The 23,752-nt window shown below is 46.4% G+C and overlaps 1 protein-coding gene across 3 annotated transcripts in view; it reads left to right on the forward strand.

Moving 5' to 3' along the window:
• PRKCD (protein kinase C delta) overlaps positions 1–23,752 on the forward strand; it is a 107,477-nt gene that overhangs the window by 67,944 nt on the left and 15,781 nt on the right. For all 3 annotated transcript variants that reach the window (XM_036738918.1, XM_036738917.1, XM_036738916.1), the window contains exons 3-8: positions 19,186–19,323; positions 19,857–20,056; positions 21,532–21,592; positions 22,147–22,309; positions 22,531–22,562; positions 23,159–23,244. In XM_036738918.1, coding sequence (XP_036594813.1) covers positions 19,209–19,323; positions 19,857–20,056; positions 21,532–21,592; positions 22,147–22,309; positions 22,531–22,562; positions 23,159–23,244 — 657 coding nt within the window. In that variant the 5' untranslated portion in view covers positions 19,186–19,208. The remainder of the gene's footprint in view (positions 1–19,185; positions 19,324–19,856; positions 20,057–21,531; positions 21,593–22,146; positions 22,310–22,530; positions 22,563–23,158; positions 23,245–23,752) is intronic.

The raw sequence follows: 23,752 nt of genomic DNA on the forward strand, positions 1-23,752 counted from the left end.
TGGTTCCCTTGATGGAAAGAAGGGAGTTTGGGAGATGGGTGGGTTTGGGGAGGGAAAGAGAATGAATTCTGTTTTGGATATATTGAGTGGGAGGTGCTTACAGGCCATCCTGTTTGAGGTATCCAAAAAGCAGATGATGATAACAACTCTTAGCATTGACATAGCACTTTTGTTTGCAAAGCGCGTTACACAGAATTATCACAGTTGGTAATAGACCAGAGCCCAAGACCCTGAAGCCAGATGTATAGATTTGTACCTATCGTTATCCCTTTCACATTGTGACTTCCCTCATCATGGGTCAGCATAAGAAATTAAATGAGAATTTTTCTTGGAGTTTTGTGGAAGCTGCAGATGACATGTGAAGGCCAGCAGACAATACAGAAAAAGTTTAGAAACTCAGAAATGCATAAAATATATGTATAGTATTGTATAATATCAGCATATTTTATCTTTTAATACCATGATAATTCAGACTTCTTCTCTGGTATGAAGGGAGGGCCAAAAACTTACACGTGGATTTTCCAGATTGCGGCGGGGGGGAGGGAGGGGGCACCACACCCTAACCCCCCGTGATGTGTAAGGGATAACTGTATTTGATATCCCAGAAATGGGAGAAAGCAGTAATCCCAGCATCCAGCAGTGTTCAGAAATGGGAAACACTATAAAATGAGAGGATTTGACTGGATGTTTCCTTTCAGTTCTAAATCGCTGGTCTTAAATGTTACTGTTTGGGGTCTAGATTAAGGATTACTGTCTGGGAAGGGAGTGGGACAGCAAAAGTTATTCTGCAGGGTAAAGTTGAGGCTTAGGGCCTGAGGAATATTAGTGGTTTGGGTCCACACACGGGTCAGGGAGGTTGGCAATTAGGATGTGGGTGAGGGCTGGAGGTTATTGTTTGGAGAAAAGTCACGGTTACGGTCTTAGTTTGGCATTATTGTGTAGGATTGGCTAGAGGTTATTGTTTGGAAGAAGATTGGGGGTTTGGGCCAGGTTAGGCTAGGGATTGGTGTGAAGGCTGGAGATTGCTCTGAGGAAGGTGAGGGGGTTCAGTTCTGATGGGGCCATCAAGTGAATAAACTAGAGTTAGAGGTTAGTGTCTAAATGTGGGGACCCAGGAAAGAAGGTTCTGTTCGAGGATGTTGGGGCCCCTTGGGTGTATGCATGGCATACTGTGGCTGGGTTTGTATTTCACAACATCCTCTGGAAGATTCTGAACACTTCTCTGCCCATGTTGGGTAAACAGAAGCAGCTGATCTGGGCAGTGACCCATGGGCTGGGGATACTGTGAGCCCAAATCCGGTTTCTTGGCCTAGGCTCTTTGACAAGAGTCTGATAGCTGTAGAAAAGGAGCAAGGGATGACAGTGTGGGAGGTAGGGGAGGGAAAGGCTAGATTTTTTTTTTATTGAAGTTTGGTTCCAAGAAGGCTGGGAGTGAATGGGAAATGGCTCTCCTATGAATTACGTGAAGAAATACGGGAATGTAAGGGGTTATTGTTTAAAAAAAAAAACCATGGAGGACTTCCTGGAAGAGGTGGTTCTTAGCAGGTAGCAGGATAGCTGTGGATGTATGACAGCTCTATCTTGTCTCTGTGTTGTGGTCAGTCATGGGGTGACTCCCCTCTTTTTGAAGGTAGGCCTTCAAGAGACCCTCATTTGGAAATGGTCCATGGAGGCTCTGATTTCATCTTCTTACCTTTGCTTAGGGTCAGACTACAGCCATCCGTCTCTTCCTGGACACTAAGTCCATGTACAGAGTCTAGACAGAGTGGGCAAAGTCTCTTAGCTCCACTGCCACCCCGTACTGGGCCCCCATCTTGGTCCTGAAAGCAACTATCTTGTTTCCCTTCCCCTAGAATCCGGAAATTGTGGCTTTCCCGTCTACAGGCTCCCTTTGGTCTCATCAGACTGGCTGGAGGTGCCTACATGGACTATGTTCCATGCCATCGATGGGGGAGGGGGAAGGGAAGGAGAACAGCTCCCCATATCAACTGTATCCGGGCCACTCCTTTGCCTTGTGAGACTGGGTTTATTTCAGATGGCACTGCTTTCAACCTCCCATCCTTCTCTCCTCTCTTCTCTACTCTACCCTTTTTCCTCTCCTCCCCAAAGTTCCCTTCTTCCCCTCCCGATGGAGGCTCAGTTTTGCTCTGTAAGTGGAAAAATGTTCATTTGGATATTTTCTGGGGAGAACCAGAGTCGGATACCTGAATGAGGGGGCCTCTTTCTGCTGTCCTTTCCCTCTCCCAGCATTTCTGCAGAGCTGTTTCCATACTGTTAAATGTTTCTCTCCCTTCCCCCCAACATCCATGTATCTCTGTGTGTCTCTCTCTCTCCCTGGGTGGGCCGTTTTCTCTCTCTCTCTCTCTCTCTCTCTCTCTCTCTCTCTCTCTCTCTCTCTCTCTCTCTCTCTCTCTCTCTCTTTCTCTCTCTCTCTCTCCCTCTTTCTTTCCGCTTTTGACTATGTTTCTTCTAGTTCACTTTCTTAATCTCTATCTCTCTGTTTCTGACTCCCTCCCTCTTTGTGCCTTTCTCTGTTTCTATGTGTCTCTATCTCCCTCCCCTCTTGTGACTTTCTGTGTCCTGTGCTTATAAACAGGGAGGACTCTAAGGCCTGAAGATTTCCTGGAGTCTTTCCATTTTCCCTTTCCTTGAAGGTGCTGGGGCTATTGCTGCTGCAAAAGTCAGAGGAGGAGGGAAATGGGGGAGGGAGCGGCTGCCAGTGACAGTGAGTGATCTTGGTGGTGGGCTGCTCTGCTGTGTAATCCCCTCCCCCTGTTGGCTCTGGATAGGAATCTGTGTATGCCAGTGAGTGTGAGTGTGGGTGTCTGTGAAGGTCCATCTCTGGATGTATAGATGTGTGTGTGTGTGTGTGTGTGTGTTACTGTATCTATGAGTGTTTACATTTGTGTACATGTGTCTATCTGTGCTCATGCCTATTTATGTTTGTGTGTATGTATATTACTGTATCTATGAGTGTTTATATTTGTGTACATGTGTCTATCCATGCATGTGCCTATTTGTGTGTGTGTGTGTTGACATCAGCATGTCTCTGTTAGTGTGGCTCAAGGAGAAATTCACAGAGGCAGCTAGCTCCAGTCCCCCCAATCCCAGCCTCTGGCCAGTTTTCTCCTGTTGCTCCTTAACAGAGGCTGTTTTGTACTCTGAGCCAGCACAGGGCTCCCTCCCATCATGAGAAGGGCTTTGTGTCCCCTAAGGGGTGGAGTAGATAGGGGGTAAGTGTGCCCATCACAGAAGCTCCCTGGCTGGTCCAAGGCCCTGCTTGACCCTTTTGCCTGGGCTGCGATAGTGCTGGCTAATCCCTTGTCCTGCACAGGTAGCCCTGATGCTGTGAATGTTCTCAGCAGCCAGACTTTCTTGACCATTAAGTTTTCCACACACTGGTCCTCTCTTCATCTTCCTTCCCTCCCTTCCCTGCTCCCTAGATCCCCATTCATTGGGCTTTTTCTCTGCTTTGCTTATGCAGTTAGTTCCCTGAGTGTCCTCCACTTTTCAGGGGTGGTGAACCTGGGGCCTCAAGGCCACACATGGCCCTCTAGGTCCTCAAGTGCAGACCTTTGACTGAATCCAAACTTTTACAGAACAAATACCCTTCATGAAAGCATTTGTTCTGTAAAACTTGGACTCTGTCAAAAGGCTGCATGCAAGGACCTAGCAGGCCACATGTGGCCTTGAGGTTGCAGGTTCCCCACCCTTGACTTCGATAACCCTACATCTGTCCTTAAGGCACACTTAAGCCTTGTCTCTTCAAGGAAGCCTTCCCTGCCTTCTCCAACCAGCCTTTCATCTGAACACATGTCATGGCACAGCATTCTATTCTGTATTGTTCTCTGCTGCTCCTTCTATCCTGTAGACTGTGACCCCTCCCCTAATGACAGGGCCCTAGATCCTGAGCTCCCTTGAGACAGCGCCTAGGTCTCATTTCCTGTCTTCCCCTAGACTTGGTTTCCTTACTTCTCAGTGCCCCCAGGCAGTCCTCAAAGATAGCATTTCTCAACATCTAGACCTAGGGTCCTCAAGATTCTTGCAGAGGACCTACAAGGTCACACCTATTCGAATATAATAAACTAAGATGTTTTAATTTCTACCGTGGTAAATATCTACAGATAAAAGCCACATAAACAAAGCTCTTTGTGGGGAGGGTAGATTTTTAGGCATGTAAAGGGGTCCTGAGTCCAAAAAGTTTGAAAACTGACACTGAGGCTATAGCCTCAAAACCTATTGCTGGCCAGCATCAGTCAGTTTACACCCAGCAAATTCCTTATACCATAAGATCACAGGTCCTGATTTTTAACAATATATTTATTATATGTTGGTGTCGTATCTGCTTTCTAGACTGTAAGCTCCATGAATATAGGGACTTATTGTTTTTCAGTTATGTCTGACTCTTCATGACCCCTTTAAGGGTTTTCTTGGCAAAGATACTGGAGTGGTCTGCCATTTCCACTCTGGCTCATTTTGCAGATGAGGAAACTGAGCAAACAGGGTGAAGTGACTTGTGCAGGGTCACACAGCTAAGAAGTGTCTGAGACCAGGTTTGAACGCAGGATGATGAGTCTTCCTGATTCCAGGCCTGGCATTGTATCTATAACCTCTCCTGCCTTCTCCCCCACCCCCAGCTACCCCATTTTGGGCATCCCTGAAGAACTCCCAAGGTCTTTCTGATTAAAGGCTATCCCGCGAAGGCCTAGCTCCCCCACAGGGGCACCCAGCCAGGCAGCTTCCTTCACCTCCTGGGACTGGGCAGCTCCCACTTGACGACCCGCCCATCTGCTGGCTGCCTGCCTGGTTGGGTGTTGCAATTCTGTGCAGGGAACTAGATGAAGCAGAAGAGCCAACAAGGGCTTCCCTCTCTGCTGTGTCCTGGCCACATGGGGGAAGGGAGGGAGAACTTGTTGTTCCCAGGAGCCCCTCCCTCCCACGGTCATTCATCGGCTCCTTCCTGAGCGCCTCCTGTGTGGTATGCCCCATCTTGCTGCAGGAGCCTGTCGGGAAGACAGAAGACTCATCCTTAGCCTGGGCAGCTCACATTCCAGCTGAGGAGACAGAGGACAGCTGTAAATTGGAGTAGCCAGAGCTCCCCTTTCTTTCATAGCACTCTACAGTTTGCAAAGAACTCCAAAATCAGGCAGCCAAGGATCCATTGCTGAGGCATCAGCTTCCATCCTAAGGGTCCAAAGGAGAGAGAGAGGGAGAGTTTCTGGAGTCATTGCTTCTCCTTCTCCCTGCCTTTCCCAGCACTGTAGTGCTCCCCAAACAAGAGCAAATGTCTGCTCCACACTGTCAAGATGTGTGTATTTATAAGGCATTATATACACATATATGAGATGGTCTATGCAAGTATATGTGTATATAGCTATATAAATGTATATATGTATATAATATTTTTATATATTTTGTTAACTATTTCCCAATTAATGTAAAAAAATTTTTAAACCATTTTTTAAAAATTTTGAGTTCCAAAATTCTCTGCCTCCCTGCTTGCCCTGCCCCCTCTATGAAAGGCAAGCAATTTTATTTCAATTATATATGTGAGGTCATGCAGAACATATTTCCATATTAGCCATGTTGCAAAAGAAAACACAAACAAAATAAAACAATAAGGATAAAGAAATTTTTTTTGAAAGTGTATACATACATATGTTTTATAGGCATGTGGGTGCATACATATATGCATTTATGTATATTCAGGTACCTGTTTTCCAAAGGTGGTTATGTGGGTGAATGTGCTGATCAATACAGCAGACATTTATTTTATTTTTAAATAAATAGATTTTATCGCTTTCTTTTGTTTTCACATCCCTAAGACTTCCCTGAATATTCCTCTCTCCTGTCTAGAGAGCCATCTATTGTAGCAAGTAGGGTTTTTTTATTTGTTATGTTTTTGAGTTGCAGATTGTCTCCCTCCCTCCCTCTCTCTCTGCCAAGCCCACATTAGAGAAGGCCAACATTTAATATAGATAGGTACGTGAAACCCGTACAATACCCACTTCCACATGTCAGTTATTTCTCTGAAGGTAGATAGCATTTTCCTTCGTAAGTCCTTCATAGTTGATTGAACGTTCGTATTACTCAGAGTGGCTTAGTCATTCACAGCTATCCTTTGAACAATGTTGCTGTTACTGTATACAATGTTATCTTGGTTCAGCTCATTTCACTTCTCATCATTTCGTGTAAGACTCTCCATGTTTTTCTAAAATCAGCCCGCTCATCGTGTTACAGCCCAGTAATAGTATTCCATCACAATCATACGCCACAGCTCGTTCAGCCATTCGCCGGTTCATGGGCATCCCTTCCATTTCCAATTCTTTGCCACCACAAAGAGAACTGCTATGGATATTTTAGAACCTATAGGTCCTTTTCCTTTTTCCCCGATCACCTCGGGAAACACACCTAACAGTGGAATTTCTGGGTCCAAGGATATATAGAGTTTTATAACTTTGGGGGCATAATTCCAAATTGCTCTCCAAAACGGTCGGATCAGTTTATAACCCTAGCAGCGGCGTATGAGTGTCCTTGTTCGTCCACACCCTCTCCAGCATTTGTCATTTTTCCTTTCTCTCATTTAGGTGTGAGGTAGTACCTCAGAGTTGTTTTAATTTGCATTTCTCTCATCAGCAATGATTTAAAGCATTTTTTTTTCTTAAGGAATGATTTAAAAGAAAAAAAAAGTCAGCAGAACCATTCAACAAAGTTCCATGCCCATGGAACTCTGATCTCTGCAGAAAATTGGTGGCAAGTGTTTTCCCATATCTCCTCTTAGGACAAGCTTGGGGTTTCTTTTTTTTTTTATGATTTTACAATCACATTCTTTTGCAGTTTGTAATTTTACATTTCAGTTGTTTTGTGGTTATTCTTTGCGTTTGCCTTGTTGTTGCCATAGTATAGGAGGCAGCTACGAAGCTCAATGGAGAGAGTGCTGGGCCTGGAGTCAGGATAGACTTGAGTTCAAATCCAGCCTCAGATACTTACTAGCTGTGTGACCCTGGGCAAGTCACTTAACCTCTGTTTGCCTTAATCCATGGGAGAAGGAAATGGCAAACCACGCCAATATCTTTGTCAAGAAAACCCCCTGGACAGTATGTCCTTGGGGTCATGAAGAGTTGGACATGACTGAACAAACCACTGTATACGTTGTTTTCCCAGCTCCTTTCTTGCTGCACCTACGCTATGTTCTATATACTATTATAGTGCCTTCCATTACATTCACCTATTACAGTTGGTTCAGTTGTTCACCAATGGATGGGCATCTGCTTTCTTTCCAGTTCTCTGTGATGACAAAAGAAAAGTCCGCAAGTATTTATTAAGAGCCTACTATGTGCAGAGCACTGTGCTCATCTCTGAGGGTACCTTGATACTTTGATAGATATGCAGTGTTTGTCAATGTGGGTATTCCTTCCAATTGGAGAGATTATACGTCACCTTCTCTTGTGCGACCATCTTCATGCCCTGTCCTAAATCCCCCACAGGAAGCCCATTCAATGTCTGGGCACTTTCCTCTAGATCTCTTGATACTGGGTAGATACTAACAGAGCATGTGTCCATTGGTTATCTGTTGCTGTGGACACATGACCGGCCTACCGCCTCCTCTCCTAGTCATGCATCTCTCTGATGACAATCTTTAAGTCGCTTCTCCTACTCCTCCCCTCGGAGGCAAGCTGTTGTCATCTGCATATGCCTACCACGTACCCTTCCACTGTGCTTTGGGCAGCTTGGAGTTTTAATCCTTTGGGAATTGTGATATTCCATGACTTAGGTGGATTAATAATAATAAATTAATAACGATAATTGACATTTACATGTACCAGGCACTGTGCTAAAGTACTTCACAACTATTATCTCATTTGGTTTTCACAACAACCCCTATTTTACAGATGAGGAAACTCAGGCAAACAGGGGTAAGTGATTTGCACAGGGTCACACAGCTAGTAGATATCTAGGGGGTAGATTTGAACTCAGGTCTTCCTGACCAGGCCCAGCATTCTATCCACTGTTCCACCTAGCTGCCTAAAGCATCTCTATAGGAATAGTGCTGTTAAAGAGTTAGGTCTTTGACTAAAAATCCTACATACTGCTTCATGTGGGTTCTCAACTGAGCTGACAAGTCTGGGCAGAAGGCAGTGAATGAAATCCCTTGGAGGTGGGCAGAGTCAGATAAGCTGGGTCTCCCCCACAGGCCAGACCTGATGGACCGATGGCCAAGGGAAGGAGGCCTTTCCCTCTTTCCTCTGATTTGAGCTGAGCTTAGGCCATCCTTTGTAGACAGATGGGAATTCTGGCTTTGGGCTGGGACTATGGAACCCCAAAGAAGGGAGACTGGGAGATTTCAGTGGTTCTTCTCTAGGTCCAAGAGAAGTCCAGCTCTTCTAGGTACAGGGTATCAGAAGGGAGAGGAGGCCTGTCTGAGAGAATGAGTAGCCCTTCTGAACTCCACCTGTTAGCCCTGGAGAGAGGGACCACCTGGACCTATGTCAAGGGCATCTCTTTCCATTCTTCCTTTGGAATTTCTTACTTGCTCTATGCCCTTACTTTATCTCAGTTTCTGTTTCTAGCTTTCTCTGACCTCTTGCATTTTGTATCTGTGCTCTCATCTCAGTCTGTCTGTCTCTGTCTATATAATCTAGTGCCTCTTAGGGAAGGGCCCCTACTTTTCGGGGCAAGGCCCCCAAGGAACTGAGGAGAGTGAGTGGCTCCTTATGAGAACCTCCCATGGACTCTAATCCTGTCAGGAGAGCACACCCTCTGCAAGGAATTGTTTTCTGCTTGCTGAGAGAGAAAGTCTAGGTTCCTTCTTCCCCTTCCCACCAGAGTAGGGGAGAGAGACAGACACAGTGAGAGACAGAGAGACACAGGCAGAGGCCAACGAGAAGAAAGTCTAAGAGAAACAGACACAAACAGATCAGGACGCTGAGAATCTCATAAAAAGGAACAACTGAGACCGACACGGGAGGACAGAGGGAGAGTCCTATGCAGAGGCAGAGAAAGAATCATAGAACTTGATGGGCACACAGAGAGGGATAGAGAGGAGTCAAGTAACACAGACATGCACCAGGAAAAAAAGACAGAGAAAGAGTTCCTGAGGTCACAGGCAGAGAGCTTGATCTTTCTGCAAAAAGATTCAGGAGTTTCTGGCTTGGGGTCATTGAAACCCAAAATAGAAAGAAAGGCATATCGGTGGTGAGCTTTGTGGGGAGGGTTTTGCGGGGGCCTAAATTATTCTGATTTCTGAAGCAAGGGGAACCTTCTCCTATCCGCCTGCTTGTGTCCTTGTTTGTTGGCTGTGTGTGGGAGGGACAGAAATGGGGGTGGACAGTTATTTGGTTAAGAGATTACTTAGTAATGTGGGTGGAGTCCCATCGGCCTGGCATCTAAATTCCCACATTGATAGGGTTCTGAGAGTGAAGTTGTTATTTAAGGGTTCTAGGCCAGGTTTGGTTAGAGAAGCTTTGGAAGGATCAGCATAGAAAGTTCACTTTAGGGTATCTATGAAGGACGGGGAGGGCAGGGAGAGGATTGTTCTTATTATGCACATTTTAAGAGCCCTTCCTCTAATTATCTGTAGAATCTGTAGAGTCCCTTTCCCTTTGTGAATAAGCACCAGGTTGCAATCCTCCTTCTTCAGAAGGAGAAGTAAGAAGTCTAAGATGCTAAGACTCCCCTCACCAAGACTCTGGAACGATCAAGTTAAAGGGCTTGTGGCTCACTGGGGCCAGGAAGGGTCGGGAAGATCTGGAAGCCTAGGAATTGGGGTTTAGGTATCAGAGGAAAGCTGTAGTACTAAAAGGGCTGATCCCTTTACACAAGAGCTATAGAAAAGGAAGGGACCTCAAAGGGTATTTAATATAATCGCCTGATTTTCCAAATGAGAAAAGTAAAGCCTTTGGAGGTTAAGCGTCTGCAGTCACTCAGAGGTGGGATTTGAACACACAATCCCTGATTCTAGAGCCTGCGTTCTTTCCATTGTACCAAACGCATCCCAGCTTGCTTTTGAAAACTGATTGCCTCGCACCGAGGCCTCAGACCCAGAGTGCTTCATAAGGCCCAGGACACTTTTAAAGATGCTTCTCTCTGAGCCCTTGAGCTAACCTGTCCTATTTCCTATGTGGAGTAATTATAACTTGTATCTGTGTTCATCTTAGGCTTTTTAGAGGGCCTGCTTACCATTTCTGTCATGTGAATCTCGACACAGCCTGAGAGGTTAGCAGGACCGGTAGGCATTATTTACATTTTACAGAGACAGAAACTGAGCCCCAGAGGGGTAAAATGTCTTACCAAAGGCCAGATGACACTTGAGCTGTCTGTCTGCCGTTGCTTCTTCCTGCTACCTGACTGGCTCACCACCTTTTACCAGTCATATGTCTCTGTGTGTACGTTGCTGTTTTGTTGTTGTTGAGTCATTTTTTTCCCCGTTTGGGGAACCCCATTTGGTGTTTTCTTTGCAAAGATACTGGAGTGATTAGCTGTTTCTTTCTCCAGCTCATTTTACAGATGAGGAAACTGAGGCAAACAGGGTTAAGTGACTTGCCCAGGGTCACACATACCTAGTAATTATCTGAGGCCATATTTGAACTCGAGTCCTCCATACTCCAGGACTGACACTCTATCCCCTGCACTATCTAGCTGGTGTACGTATGAAGTAATATGCTGTAGTATATGTATGTTACATGTGCATACAGGTTTATGTAGGTGTGTGTATACATATATGTGTACATATCCACGTCTGTTTATATATGTATACGCAAATGCTCTTGATGACGCCTTCCAAAATCACTCCACAAATGCAAATCAACCGTGGTAATATGCTTCACCACACTCTGTCCATGACTGTAATTTTTATTCTTTTGTGATTGTGGCATTCCATGATTTGCAGCCATATGGCATCGTGGAGAGCATGTTAATGTTTTTAAAAATATACTAAGAGCAGATTGAAAGCATTGCATGTGGCAGCCTGGTGGTGCGTTGCATAGAGTGTTGGGCCTGGAGTTCAGATCGGGCCTCAGATACCTACTAGCCATATGACCCTGGGCAAGTCATGTGACTGCTGTCTATAAAATCTGTCAAATGGGAATAATAACAGCACCTGCCTCACAGCGGGGTTGTAAGAATCAAATAAGGTATTTGTGAAGCATTTGGCATTATGCCTGGCACATAAATGCTCATTCTCTTCCCTTTTCCCTGCACTTTCTTCAAGTTCAGTTCAGCCCAGTCTCCCTCTCACGTTCAGTTTTGAGCCTAGTTGACTGCAGCACATGTCTGAGATATAGGTACCAATGCACTAATTCATTGAGCTTCCATTCAGCTGCATGCTGGGCAATATGCACTTGTCATCCACTTGGTTTTTCCTATGTGAATTTTCAATAAACTTTTATTCTTTTTTGGGGGGGGAAGGGGGAAGGCAGGGTAATTGGGGTTAAGTTACTTGACCAAGGTCACACAGTTAGTAAATGTGTCAAGTGTCTGAGGCCAGATTTGAACTCAGGTCTTCCTAACCCCAGGGTCTACTGATCAAAAAACTTTTATTAAGCACATACTATGCTCCAGGCACTGTGCTACATGCTGAGGATACAGAGAAAGGCCAAAGATAGTTCCTGCCCTCAAGGAGCTAACAATTTAATAAACAAATATTGTCTTATTTGATCCTCACAACATACTTGGAAGGGAGTTGCTATTGTTATCCTCCAGTTAGAGAAACCAAGGAAGACAAAGGTTAAATGACTCATCCAGGGTCACTCATCTAGGAAATGTTTGAAGCTTGATTTGAACTCAGATCTTCCCAACCTCAGGCCTGGCAGTCTATCAACTTTGCCACCTAAACTGGGTAGGTTGGTTTGTTTTGAGTGGCCAGAAATGCCCCTGAGGAGGCCTAATAGCGTTCTGGGGCTCAGTGAAGTCAGCACAGTGGTACCTACAAACAAGAGATCCTGGAAAACCTTTCTATCTACAAGGAATCAATTTTCTCTCTGTATTTTGTGCAAGGAATCCTCCACAACCCTGGTAAACACCTCTGGAGAGCATATGTCTCTGTTTTATGCTTGCTAATTTTTAAAAAATCTTATTCTCACTGGCGTTTTTTGTTTTTACTTCACCTTCCCTCTCAAATATGGCCTATCCCTCTCCACTCTCCAAGAACCATCCCTTGCAACAAAGATTTGTTAAAATAGAGATAAAAGATAGAGACTTCAACAAAACATCAGCTGCACCTGACAGTATATGCAAGATTTCATCCCCAGAGTCTCCTCCCCTTTCTGCCAAGAAGGAAGGGAGATGCTTTTTTCTCTAGTCTCCTCTGAGGCCGTGTTTAGTCATGATAAACAGTGTTCAGTTTCATATTTTTGTACTTTCTGTTTACATTTCTTTAGTCACCATATGTGCTTTTCCTGGTTCTTTCATGGTCAATATTGTCGTCAAAGGATTGTTGAACGAAGCCCTTGCTAGTTGTGCCTATCAAGGAAACTTCAATGACCTCAACACATGCGCTAGGGGCATCTTTTTGGAGGAGAAGCTTTACGACTGTTTTGCTCTACAGAGTCAAATGCTCCTTTGCAACCAACCAACAGTAAAAGAGTAGGCCCTTGTGTTCTCTGGGCTCCTTTGTCACTTAGATGACTGTGCATGTCATCTGCTGAAGAGAATGGTCTGTAAAAGCGGGCCCTGTTCCCGACTCATGTTTTCATTAAGGTTGCTCTTCATATTTTGACCACACTAATAAAGATTTTATAGAGATGCGAAAGTTGACTGTGGATTAATAGTTACTGAGAAGTAGCATTGGGGGCAGGAAGTGTATCAGAACTACCTGTGATTTTTCCATCTTTTTGTGGTCTTTCTTTCTTGGAGATATTTCAAAAACCTATTTCTGGCTGCCTTTAAGACTGTGTCATATTGCCCCTCTATATATACTTTGGTCAGGTCTAGCCATTTCCCCTGATTTCATGTTCTCAAATGCCATTTCTGCTTCTTCATATGGCACACCAGGGACTGAGATGTTTAGAGTCCAGATATGGTGAGTCGCTGATGAGATTGCTAGGGAAATATTGACGGGTCTATTCCGCTTCACTTATATTTGTTACTTTCCTTCCAGTTTCATCTATAAATGGTCTTGGGATAACCTGGTTTAATGGGGTCTCATATCAACTTTTCTGAAAGCTAATTATATCTTCTACTGATTTCAAATGTCTTATGAGACAATATCTGTTATATTATTTTATCCTTCTGTGTAAGGTGTTGCAAATGAATGTATGCTCCAAACCAGGGTAACCTTGGCAGCCACCTCTCTCCCGTCAGCAGTATTTTTAATTGAGGGTGTCTCTGGGCTCTTTTGGATCCTTCATGTGACTGTTTTAACCATGTCTTATGGTAATAATCAGTCAGTGTCTTTATTTTTATCTATTTCCCATTTTTCAGAAGAATCAGCTGCTTGTCTAGATAGATTAGGCTGAAGTTATAATTACATGTAGTGTCTTCCCATCTTTTACCTTTCTTTTAATTTGATATTAATTTCTACCTTTGTGTTAACAAATTAATAGTCTGATTGCACACAGACTGACTCCAGTTATCAATAACTAGTTATTTCCTGTCTGTTAAGCTATAATCGCTTTTTCTCATTAAAATAAGGAGAGTGGCTTAGATGATCCCCAGCTCAAAATTTGTGATCCTATGAAGATAACTTGCAATCATGTTATACCAGTAATCTGATATCTATATTAGCTATCTTGTCAGTTGCCATTAAAATACTATGTAAAACCCAATGTGGTTGGTGCGTCTGTGGTCTTGAGCATCGTCTCTTATAACCATAGTTGAGGTCTTTTGGACTAGAAGAAAAAGGGGAAAAAAAAGAGGACAAAAATTTGTGAGCAGTTTATGGAAAACAAGCTCTCATAATAAAAGTATTGTCCCCTTAAAAAAGATAGAAGTTTCACTTTTCGTGATACTGTTTGCTAGTCTCCATATCCAGTGTCTTCTGACTGTACGGATGTGAGGCTTCTGGATTGTCCCCTGGCCTTTGGGCTCTTTCATTTCTTCATTTTAAACCTTGTTTTTTTCCAGCCTTTTCCTTTATCGTTCACTGTGTCTGCCTCCAATCAGTACAATGTAAGCTTCTTGTAAGCTGCTTTCATTTTTGTCTTTCTATCCCCAGCGTCTAGCACAATGCCCAGCATACAACAGACACTTAATAAATGCTTGTTAAATTGAATGGTATTCACATTGAAGCCATTGAATATTGAGCTCTAATGCTGAGTTGGTTTGGAGCATCCTATCAAGTTCCTCGTTTCTAGAAGGACATCTACGATAGATGTAGGTGCATAAACTGCAGGATCTTTGTAGCGGTCTGTTTGGTTATGCTCAATCAGTTCAAGTGAATCCAGCCTTAGAAACTTTCAAGCTGTGTGACCTTGGACAAGTTGCTTAACCCTGTTTGCCTCAGTTTCCTCATCTGTAAAATTACCAGGAAAAGGAAATAGCAAACTGCTCGAGTATCTTTGCCAAAAAAACCCTAAATGGGGTCACCAAGAGTCAGGTAGGACTGAAAGGACTGAACAACAAAAAGCACTAAGGAGAGGTGACCTAGCACTGCTCCGTAAAGTTGTTTCTTTTTTGTTCCCTTGGATACACAATGAAATCACCTCCTTTTCTCACCTCCTTGAGAAGAGCCTGTGGGTTCACCCTTCCATTCAGATGCAGCTTCCTTACATCTTCTGATTTCATTTATGGTGAGTTTAGTGAGAATTAAGGGGCAGCTAGGTGGTACAGTGGATAGACGCCTGGGTCTGGAGTTAGGAAGACCCGAGTTTAAACCCAGCCTCAGATACTTACTAAGTGCATGACTCTGTATAAGTCACTTAACTGTAAAGTGAGGATCATAATAGCATTTACCTCCCAGGATTGTTGTCAAGATCAAGGAGATAATATTTGTATAATGTTTAGCACAACGCCTGGCACAAGTTAGAGGCGATAGAAATCCTAGTTATTACAGTTAGAGAATCCAGGACCCTCCATTTCATGATGAGGTATCAGAGTAGGATTTTAAGTTATGTATCTAAGATAGCTATTACAAGTGTTAATTTTTTTTGCTCTAAAAATAGATTTCCAGATTTCTTCAACCTTTCTTTATCCTGGGGAACTCCTCCGTAGACTTAATGCATCCATGCTCTATTGATATATTTTCTGTTCCTTTTGTCTTCTGCAGCCAGGTACATTTGGTAAGCATGGGGCTGAATTTTCCCAGCTCTAGAATTCTGTGATTGACACTACAGCAAACCAAACAGCTTTGCCCTTGGAGGTGACTAGGCAGTACCCTGGAGTTACTGGGCTGTGACTCAGGGAAACAAATGGGAGGGAGAAGAGAGGGGTGGACGAGGGAAGAGGGCTATGGGTCTATCCACCAATGCTGAAAAGACTATAAGGCTTATATCTGTAGTGTCAGCCTGGAGCCCTCCCCATCAGACCCAAGTCAGGGGTGGTATAAGTAGAGGGGGACTTCCCTTCATTCCTCCCTCCCCCACACACCCCCATCTCCGACTTTCAGGCTGTTCTCATAAAATTTATTTTCCTATTTGAGCTTCACTGAGGTCTTCCTCAGATGTCTCTTTGTGGCCTTGAGGTGACCTTGGCTTCTCAAAGGCTATGCCAGCTGAGAGCAAGCCCTGACGGGTCCCACCAAACTGGAAAAGCTTTGGGGATGGGCCCAGAGAAGAACTGTGTGGGAGCCTTGCTAAGTACAAAGAGGAACCAGGAAAGGAAGGTTTTTTGACCATGGCAGCTCATAAAATTGCCTGTTGAAGTATGAAGGGGCTGGCACTGGGTTAGTTGGAGGGAATGCCCATGCTTATGAAATTACTGATCCTGAAAGCATTTTTCTTCAAGGCTCTCCTGAGTATCTGCAACCTAAGGCTACCTTTGGGGGAAGGGTAGCCTGGATAAACCGAAAAGCTTTATGTTGAGTTTTGAAAGTAATATCCCAAGCAAAATTTAATTGAAATGATCAGTCTTTTCTGAAGACAGGTGGGTTGCAGGGTGAAGGCAAGTCTGTCCCCAGTTGTATTAGGGGGAGGGGAGAGGGACAAGGAAATCAGTCCAGGAAGAAACACTACTGAGGGTTGATTATAGTCTCCTCCTCCAGCCCTGACACCACAGCATCTCCACCCTTCATGGCTCTCTTGTTTTTTCTTCCAGTTTTGGGGGCCCTTGTATTGTTGGTCCATGATCTCTATCCAAGATTAGGAACCTCATTTCTGTCACCCAAGTAGGTAAGGGCTGTCAGTCCCCACAACCTGCTCCTGACTAGACTGACCCACTAGTTTCCCAAGCCTGTCCATCAATGTTATACCTCTTCAAACCCAATCTCAGCCTCCCAAAACAACCCCTAACTGGACTCCCCAAGTTATGATCTCCCCAGAGCCCTCACCAGCTCCTTAACCTCCCCAGATCCTTATGAGTCCCTAGGTTCCACCCTCTCTAAGGTCCCCAAACTCGTTACATCCCCCATCCTGGACCTCTGGTCTCCCAGCCCTCTGGCTTCTAAATCCTTTCTCTCATAATTGTCCCAAGAAGTGAGTGGTCAGAAGCCAGGGAAGAGAATTGGAGGTGCTCCAAAACCAGCTGCTACCTCCCAGAGGAGAAATGTCCAATGGGAAAGTCAATCCCTACATCAGGAATTGTTAAACTAGGGTTCATGTATAGATTTCAAGGGGTCTATGACTTGGATAGGAAAAAAATTACAGCTTTATCTTCACTAACCTCTGACTGAAATTGAGCATGTCTTTCGATTATTTATAAATCAGTATTCTGAGAAAGTGTCTGTAGGCTTTGCCAGACTGCCAAAGAGGTCCAAGACACAAAAAAGGTTTAAGTGCCCCTGCCCCAGGAGGCCTAAGGCTAGATTTCCATTGCTTCTGTGACCTCTGAGTCTTGGTCAGTGGAGCCTTTGGCTTGTTTCTTTCTTGAAGGAAGAGCCCTTGGTCCTCCCCTTGAGTTTATTGCAAATTTAGGAGTCTCTTTGTAGACATACATCACTCTGAGCCGGTCCCACCGCATTCCCCATCCATCTTTACTCCCCATGTATTTGAGACTGGAGTCAACCTCTTATGTATTTCCTATGTCCTTTCCTAATGAGGAAATAGCTGGACATCCTAGAAGCAGGAATCTCAGACTCCCCCAAGGCAGCAGTAGCTCAGTGGGCGGGTAGAGTGCTGGTCTTAGAGTCAGAAAGACCCAAATTCAAATCTGCTCTCAGACAGCGTGATCCTGCCAACAAGGTTGTCAGGAGAACCAAATAAGAATATTTGTAAAGTGCTTGGCAGCGTCCCTGGCATACAATAGGTGTTATATACATGCTTATTCCCCTCCCCTTTCCTCTATTTATACTTGTACTATGTAAATCTCAAAGGGATGAGGGACTGTATAATATGACTTGGGAGGAGTGGTAGTGAGGGGACAGGGTGGTAAGCAGCCCAAACTGGAAAGAACTAGCTTCTTTCCAGGATCTAGTCCTGGCCCTATTACTAACTTGCTGTATGACTTTCTTTGAACCTTCATTCTGTAAAATGGGGATAATTATCCCTGACTTCCTTTTGTCATGGGGCTGTTGTGAAAATTTTGAGCAGGAAGGGACCTTATAAGTCATATAGACCTATCCCACTGATGGGCATGCTGTGGATCTGAGGAGACTTTGGCAAGTACTGAGTGATAATGGATGAATGGGTCAGAGTTGTTATTGCCATCTTCCAGGTGGGGAGACGGGGAAACCTAAGGCCAGCCTGGTGTTTCGGTCTCCGCCACACCAGCCAAAGAGAACACGATTCCATCTTACCATCCTTTTGTCCTGAAGCCACCTGAATGACCTACCCTGAGTTTCCTAGCTAAGAGTCCTCTTTCAGACCTTCTTAAGCCTTCTCATGGGCTGTTGGGTCGGATCCAAGATTTAGAGCCAGAAGGAAACTTAAGAGATCACCTAGCCCAATCCCTTTATTTTGAAGATGAGGAAACAGGCAAAGAGAAATCCAGTGACTTGTCCAAGGTGACACAGATGTGAGAGAAAACAGGAAGAATCAGACCTTCCCCATAGCCATCCCCTCATCAGAGGGAGAGGCTCGCACTTAGAACGTTGAGTTTGGTTTTAAGGGAGCCCTTCCAGTATTCTGAGTGTTCCCTGGGATATGCAAAGGAAGTATAGTATCTGGGGCAGGTAGGTGACACAGTGAGCCAGAGCACCAGCCCTGGAGTCAGGAGGACCTGAGTTCAAATCAGACATCAGACACTTGACACACTTACTAGCTGTGTGACCTTGGGCAAGTCACTTAACCCCAATTGCCCTGCCTTCCCCTCCTTCAAAAAAAAAAAAAAGAAAGAAGAAGCATAGTATCTCCCAGCTGTATGACTGCATGATGTCTGTCTCCCTGAGAATGGCCATGGATCAGCTCCTCCCCTCCACCATCACTACCCCCACCTCAACCTCCTGCCAGGGCCAACCTCTTCACCATTTCCTGACCTGATGAGATTGCATTGATGATAAAAATAGTAGTAACTCAAATTTGTAGAGCTCTTTAAGGCTTGAAAAATGCTTTCCCCACAACATCTCTAGGAAGTAGGCAGTACAAATATCATGCTTATTTTATACATGAGGAAAGTGAAGTCTGGAGAAGCTGTTTCTTGCTAATGATCACACAGCTAGTCAGGGGCTAATCCGGGCTCCCGACCCCAAAGCCGGAGCTCTGTCTGCTCTGCCATGACTGCTTTTCGCCTTAGAATTATTGAATCTCAGAGCTAGAGGGCTGCCTGAGAAACCAGTTAGTTCACACCCCTCATTTTACAGATGGGAAAAGTAGGAGGCATGGGGCATTGTGGAAGGGAATTTGGGGTCAGAGGACTTGGGTTCAAATCTCGGCTCTACTCCTGTCTTCATTACCCTCTTTGGGTCCCTCATTTCTAAAAAAGGAAGAGATTAAACAAAACAGTGCCTAAGGTATCTTTATAAGATAATTGTTCCTTTGAGTGACTTCCCCAAGGTCCCACAGCCCGTTAGTGTCAGAGCTAGAATTAGAACCCAAGTCTTCAGGTCTAAGGCATTTTCCATTACACCACTAATTGCTTACTTTCGTCTTTATTCACAGCCATAAATACTCTTCGCTTCTGTTCCTGTCCGTGTTAGCAGACTTACTCTTTCTCTAACAGGTGTGTGACCAGTGTCATCAGCCATGGCCCCCTTTCTACGCATCTCCTTCAACTCCTATGAGCTTGGATCCCTCCAGTCTCCTGAGGAAAACTGTCAACCGTTCTGTGCTGTCAAAATGAAAGAATCACTGACCACAGGTAAGAGGGAGCCCCAGAACAAGCCCTTTCCAGGGACTCAAATGAGGGAGAAAGGGGTTAGCTAAAGGATTCACTCCTGGAACCTCCCAATCACAAGATCCTAGAGCTGGAAGTGAATAGGGAGGGCATCTAAGCCAACCTTCCTGCCCCAGAATTCCCAGGCTGGGGAGAAAGGGTGGGGCAGAAGGAAGGGACAGGTCAGGATGGATGAACCTGCAGGGGGTCACAGACTGCCCTTCATCTACCAGACCCCATCCCTGCTCCATTGTGCTGGCTGCGTCATGCCTACTGCTTAGCTTAATGGAGGGAGAAGGCAGAGCATCCTGGTAGCTGCTGGGGCGGGGCTGGGCAGTGGTGGAGATCTTGCTAGTAATGAGGATTGCACATTATCCCTGGTGGATAATTAGATGGGGCTGGCGTGAGCTAGCAATAGCTGGCCGGTGGGGAGATACCTTCTTGGAAGGGGGCTGTGCTCCAAGATGTGTTCTGTACCTTGTGTCCCCCCACCCCACCCACAACTATGTGGACCTCAGAGAGAGGGAAGACACTGGTCCAGAAGAAGCCCACCATGTACCCAGATTGGGCATCAACGTTTGATGCCCACATCTACGAGGGACGGGTCATCCAGATCGTCTTGATGAAGGCAGCTGAGGAACCCCTGTCGGAGGTGACCGTGGGCGTGTCTGTGCTGGCCGAGAGATGCAAGAAGAACAGCGGCAAAGCCGAATTCTGGGTGAGGGGTGCTGTCCTCAGGGGTGAGGAGGGAATCGTCGGGGTTGAGCACTCTGCGTAGATGCCCATGAATGAATGTGTGTGCGTGCATGTGTGAACATTTGAGCACATCTCCATGTGTCTCTGTGTTCTTTTATTTAGAAAACTGGTTTGGGAATCAGAGGACCTGGATTCAAATCCTGTCTTGTGTGTTGACTATCTGTATGACCTTGGATAAGTCACTTAACCTCCTTCAGCCTCAGTTTCCTCATCTGTAAAAGTGAGGGGGTTAGACTAGATGACCTCTGGGGTCCTTTACAGCTCTAAATTCATGATCCCTTTGTGTCCTTGGGCAAGTTGCTAAACTCTCTCTGGGCCTTAGTTTCTTTCTCTGTTAAAATGAGGAGGCTGGTTTCAGAGGTGCCTTTCAGCTCTAGAGCTGCAGTCTTACTCTGTGTGTGTGTGTGTGTGTGTGTGTGTGTGTGTGTGTGTAATCCATGTGTATATACGTGTCTTTGTGTCTGTGTGAGCGTAGATGCATGTTGTTGGAGCTGATACGACCCACACAAAGTCACTGGGCTTTGTTCCCCCCAAGCAGAGATGTCTCAACAGGAAAAGGCTTTATAACTGTCCACTCCTCCAGCCCCACTAAGAGCAACTTCAGACAAGCTAGAGCAGGGGAAAGGGTGGCTGTGAGACAGGGCCCCCGCTGACCTCTCACCTCGTCAGAGGCTCAGGGCAGAGTCCTGAATTCACACACAGAATACTCTTTCTGCACCTACTTCTGCTTGCTATAGTGGACAAAAAGACTGTAGAAGAAGGGGACTCGCATGTAGTTGGGGAGAACAAACGGCCAGAGAATAATGAGGAGCTGATGAGCCGTAGGTGCCCAAGACCGTAGTCCAGCCTGGGGCGAGCAGGGCTGAGGGGCTGCAGTAGAGTCAGGAAGGGAAGGATCCCTGAAACAGGTGAGCTTGTTAGACTGTCCAGATGTGTGAGCCAGAGGATGTGTGTGCCCTTTCTGGGGTCCCTGCGTTCCAGAGTGTGTTTGTGATGTTCTAGGTTGGGTGGCCTTCTCTCTGCAGGACCCCCTGCCTCCCATCTGGGCTCTTCCCCTCATCGAAGCAGCTGTTGGGTGGGGGCGGGAGTGGGGGTGGGGAGTTTCCCTTCCTTCTCATTCTGCCCCTGGGCCTTGGCTGGGGTTAGAACCTTTCAGTTCCCCAAATGTAACAATGCTTCATGGGGGATGGGGACCCTGCCTCTCCCTTCAAAGACCCTTTCCTCTCCGTTGGACATCCATTTGGATGAAGATTTTTGGTGGGGCTGCAGCCTGAGGGGATGGGATCAGGGGAGCCTGACCCATGCTTGGGCATGACTAGCAATGCAGTGCCCGGATTGAGAAAGAAGTCAAGGGCTGGAGGCCTGCTGGCCCAGGGCCAGCTGGCTCTGGGGACTCCTCCCCCTCCTCACGGGCACACCTTCTTCTTGTCTCCTCAGCTGGACCTGCAACCTCAGGCCAAGGTCCTCATGTCTGTCCAGTATTTCCTGGAAGACGCAGGTAAGAGATGGTTAAGCCAGGCCTCATGTCACGTGCCTGGGCCCTGCTGGAAATGGGGTGGGGTGGGGGAGTAGACGTGCCTATCCTGTAGCAACAGGAAGAGAGGTACAAGAGAGCTTAGGAGAATGACAAACACCGGCTCATAATGTAGTCTCCTAGACTCACTAAGCTCTGTGTGTGGTCCTCACTCTCTAGCAGGATACCATCACCCTGTTTCCTCCTCCAGTTTGGTTTAGAGTGGGTGGAGCAGAAGATTTTGGGGAACCAGTTGCTGTTGCCTACTATGGATTACCCAAGTGGACTTCCCTCACCCTCCCCTACACCCAGTACCTCCTCTGAGGCGGACTGTCTCTACCCACCCCCACCTCCTATTTCCTATTCAGAAAACTTACCACTCACTCATGGTGTGACCTTAGATAAGTCTCTTCCCCTCCTGGCCTCTAAAATGAGACTTAAGTGCTCTGAGTGCCTTTCCAGGCTCTGTTGTGCTCTGATTTAATGACTCTGGAATCTCCAGGTTAAGGTGAGACTGTCCCTTCTGGTCTCCTCCCCAGATTGCAAGCAGTCCATGAAGACGGAGGAGGAGAGCAAATTCCCCACCATGAACCGGCGGGGGGCCATCAAGCAGGCCAAGATCCACTATATCAAGAACCACGAGTTCATCGCCACCTTCTTCGGCCAGCCCACCTTCTGCTCCGTCTGCAAGGAATTTGTTTGGTGAGTGGCAAGGAAGGTTCCCAGGGGCATAAGGGGAGTCAGGGTCTCAGGGTCTCGGAGGATGGCTTGGGGGAGAGTTGGGGAGGTAGGGCAGGGGCTGCCTTGAGAAGTCTGAGGAACTGGGGGGAGGGATTAGAACAGCTCCTTTGGAGGCTAGGACTTCTTCTAGGGGAGGTAGGAAAGGCCATGCCTCACCTGGTCTCTCTGCCTTGGTTTTTCAGGGGCCTTAACAAGCAAGGCTACAAATGCAGACGTAAGTGTGAGGGTGGGGGTGTGTGCTGATGTATATGTGTGTGTGTGTTTGTGTGTGTCCCTGGCACATTTGTGTGCACACATGTAACTGTGTGTGCCAATGTACAAATGTGTGAATGTGTAAATTATGGAGGGGATTGCTCTAACCCTGTCCCAAGGAGAAAGGAAAAGGTACCCCTTCTGTCCAGTAGCCTCCCCCAGAGAGCCCTGTACTGCTCCCTGCCACCAGCCTCCTCCACACCTGCTCAGGGTCTCCTTCTCCCTGTGCTCCTAGGTGGTGCTCTCTGTCCGCCCGGTCCCACTCTCCCTCTGGATCCCTCTGTGGCCTCCCCATCCCCTTTGTGCCCCCTCCTTTGGTCATTAGTTCCCTCCCACTTCCCCCCTTTCCTTACGGCTCATGGTAGCCAGGCAGGCAGGAGGTGGGGAGGGGCAAAGAATCAGTCCTTCGGGCCAGATGCCTCCCTAGTGGTGTGGGAGGCCAGGAGAACGGCAAGCTTTGTGCCTGGGGGCTGGGCTGTGTCGGGCGCCTGCTCACAGTCTCTGCCCCCTGCCCTGCATCTCTTCCCGCCCCCCCTACCCTGGCCTTGCCTCCCCAAGAATGTAATGCGGCGATTCACAAGAAATGCATCGACAAGATCATCGGTCGGTGCACGGGCACAGCGGCCAATAGCAGGGATACCATGGTAAGAAGGGATGTCGCGGGCAGGGTGGGACCTTCGTGGTGACAGGACCAGGGCAAGGGCATCACATGGAGGAGAGGGGGGCAAACTAGGGACATCATAGCGAGAACAGGTGGAACTGCTAGGGAGGGGCCCCAGAGTCCTTTGGGAGGACTTTTGTAGGAATTGGGGGGCATGGGATTGTTTTCAAGGGAAAGAGAAAGCATTCAGCATGTGTGTGGTTGGCACCCACATACAACCTAGCCTTTCTTCAAAGCAGCTGTGGTAGGGAAGGCTCTGAATGGTGCTAGGTGTCCCCATCTGAGGCCTTCATTGCAGGGAAACTCTGTGCTCCTCCTGGCGAGGAGCTTGCTCCCAGCAGCCTCTGAAATGGCTTCCTATAACTTTTCAGGAGGGATGCCCTTTAGGAGGTGGGAGTAGAGACAACATGAGGAAATCCCTAGAAGGTTTGGTGCTCCTCTGGGCTTCCTCCCACCCCCAGCGCCATCCTTGCTGTGACCTGAGGCACATC

The sequence above is a fragment of the Trichosurus vulpecula genome, chromosome 9, assembly GCF_011100635.1.
Source record: "Trichosurus vulpecula isolate mTriVul1 chromosome 9, mTriVul1.pri, whole genome shotgun sequence".
Taxonomy (NCBI): Eukaryota; Metazoa; Chordata; class Mammalia; order Diprotodontia; family Phalangeridae; genus Trichosurus; species Trichosurus vulpecula.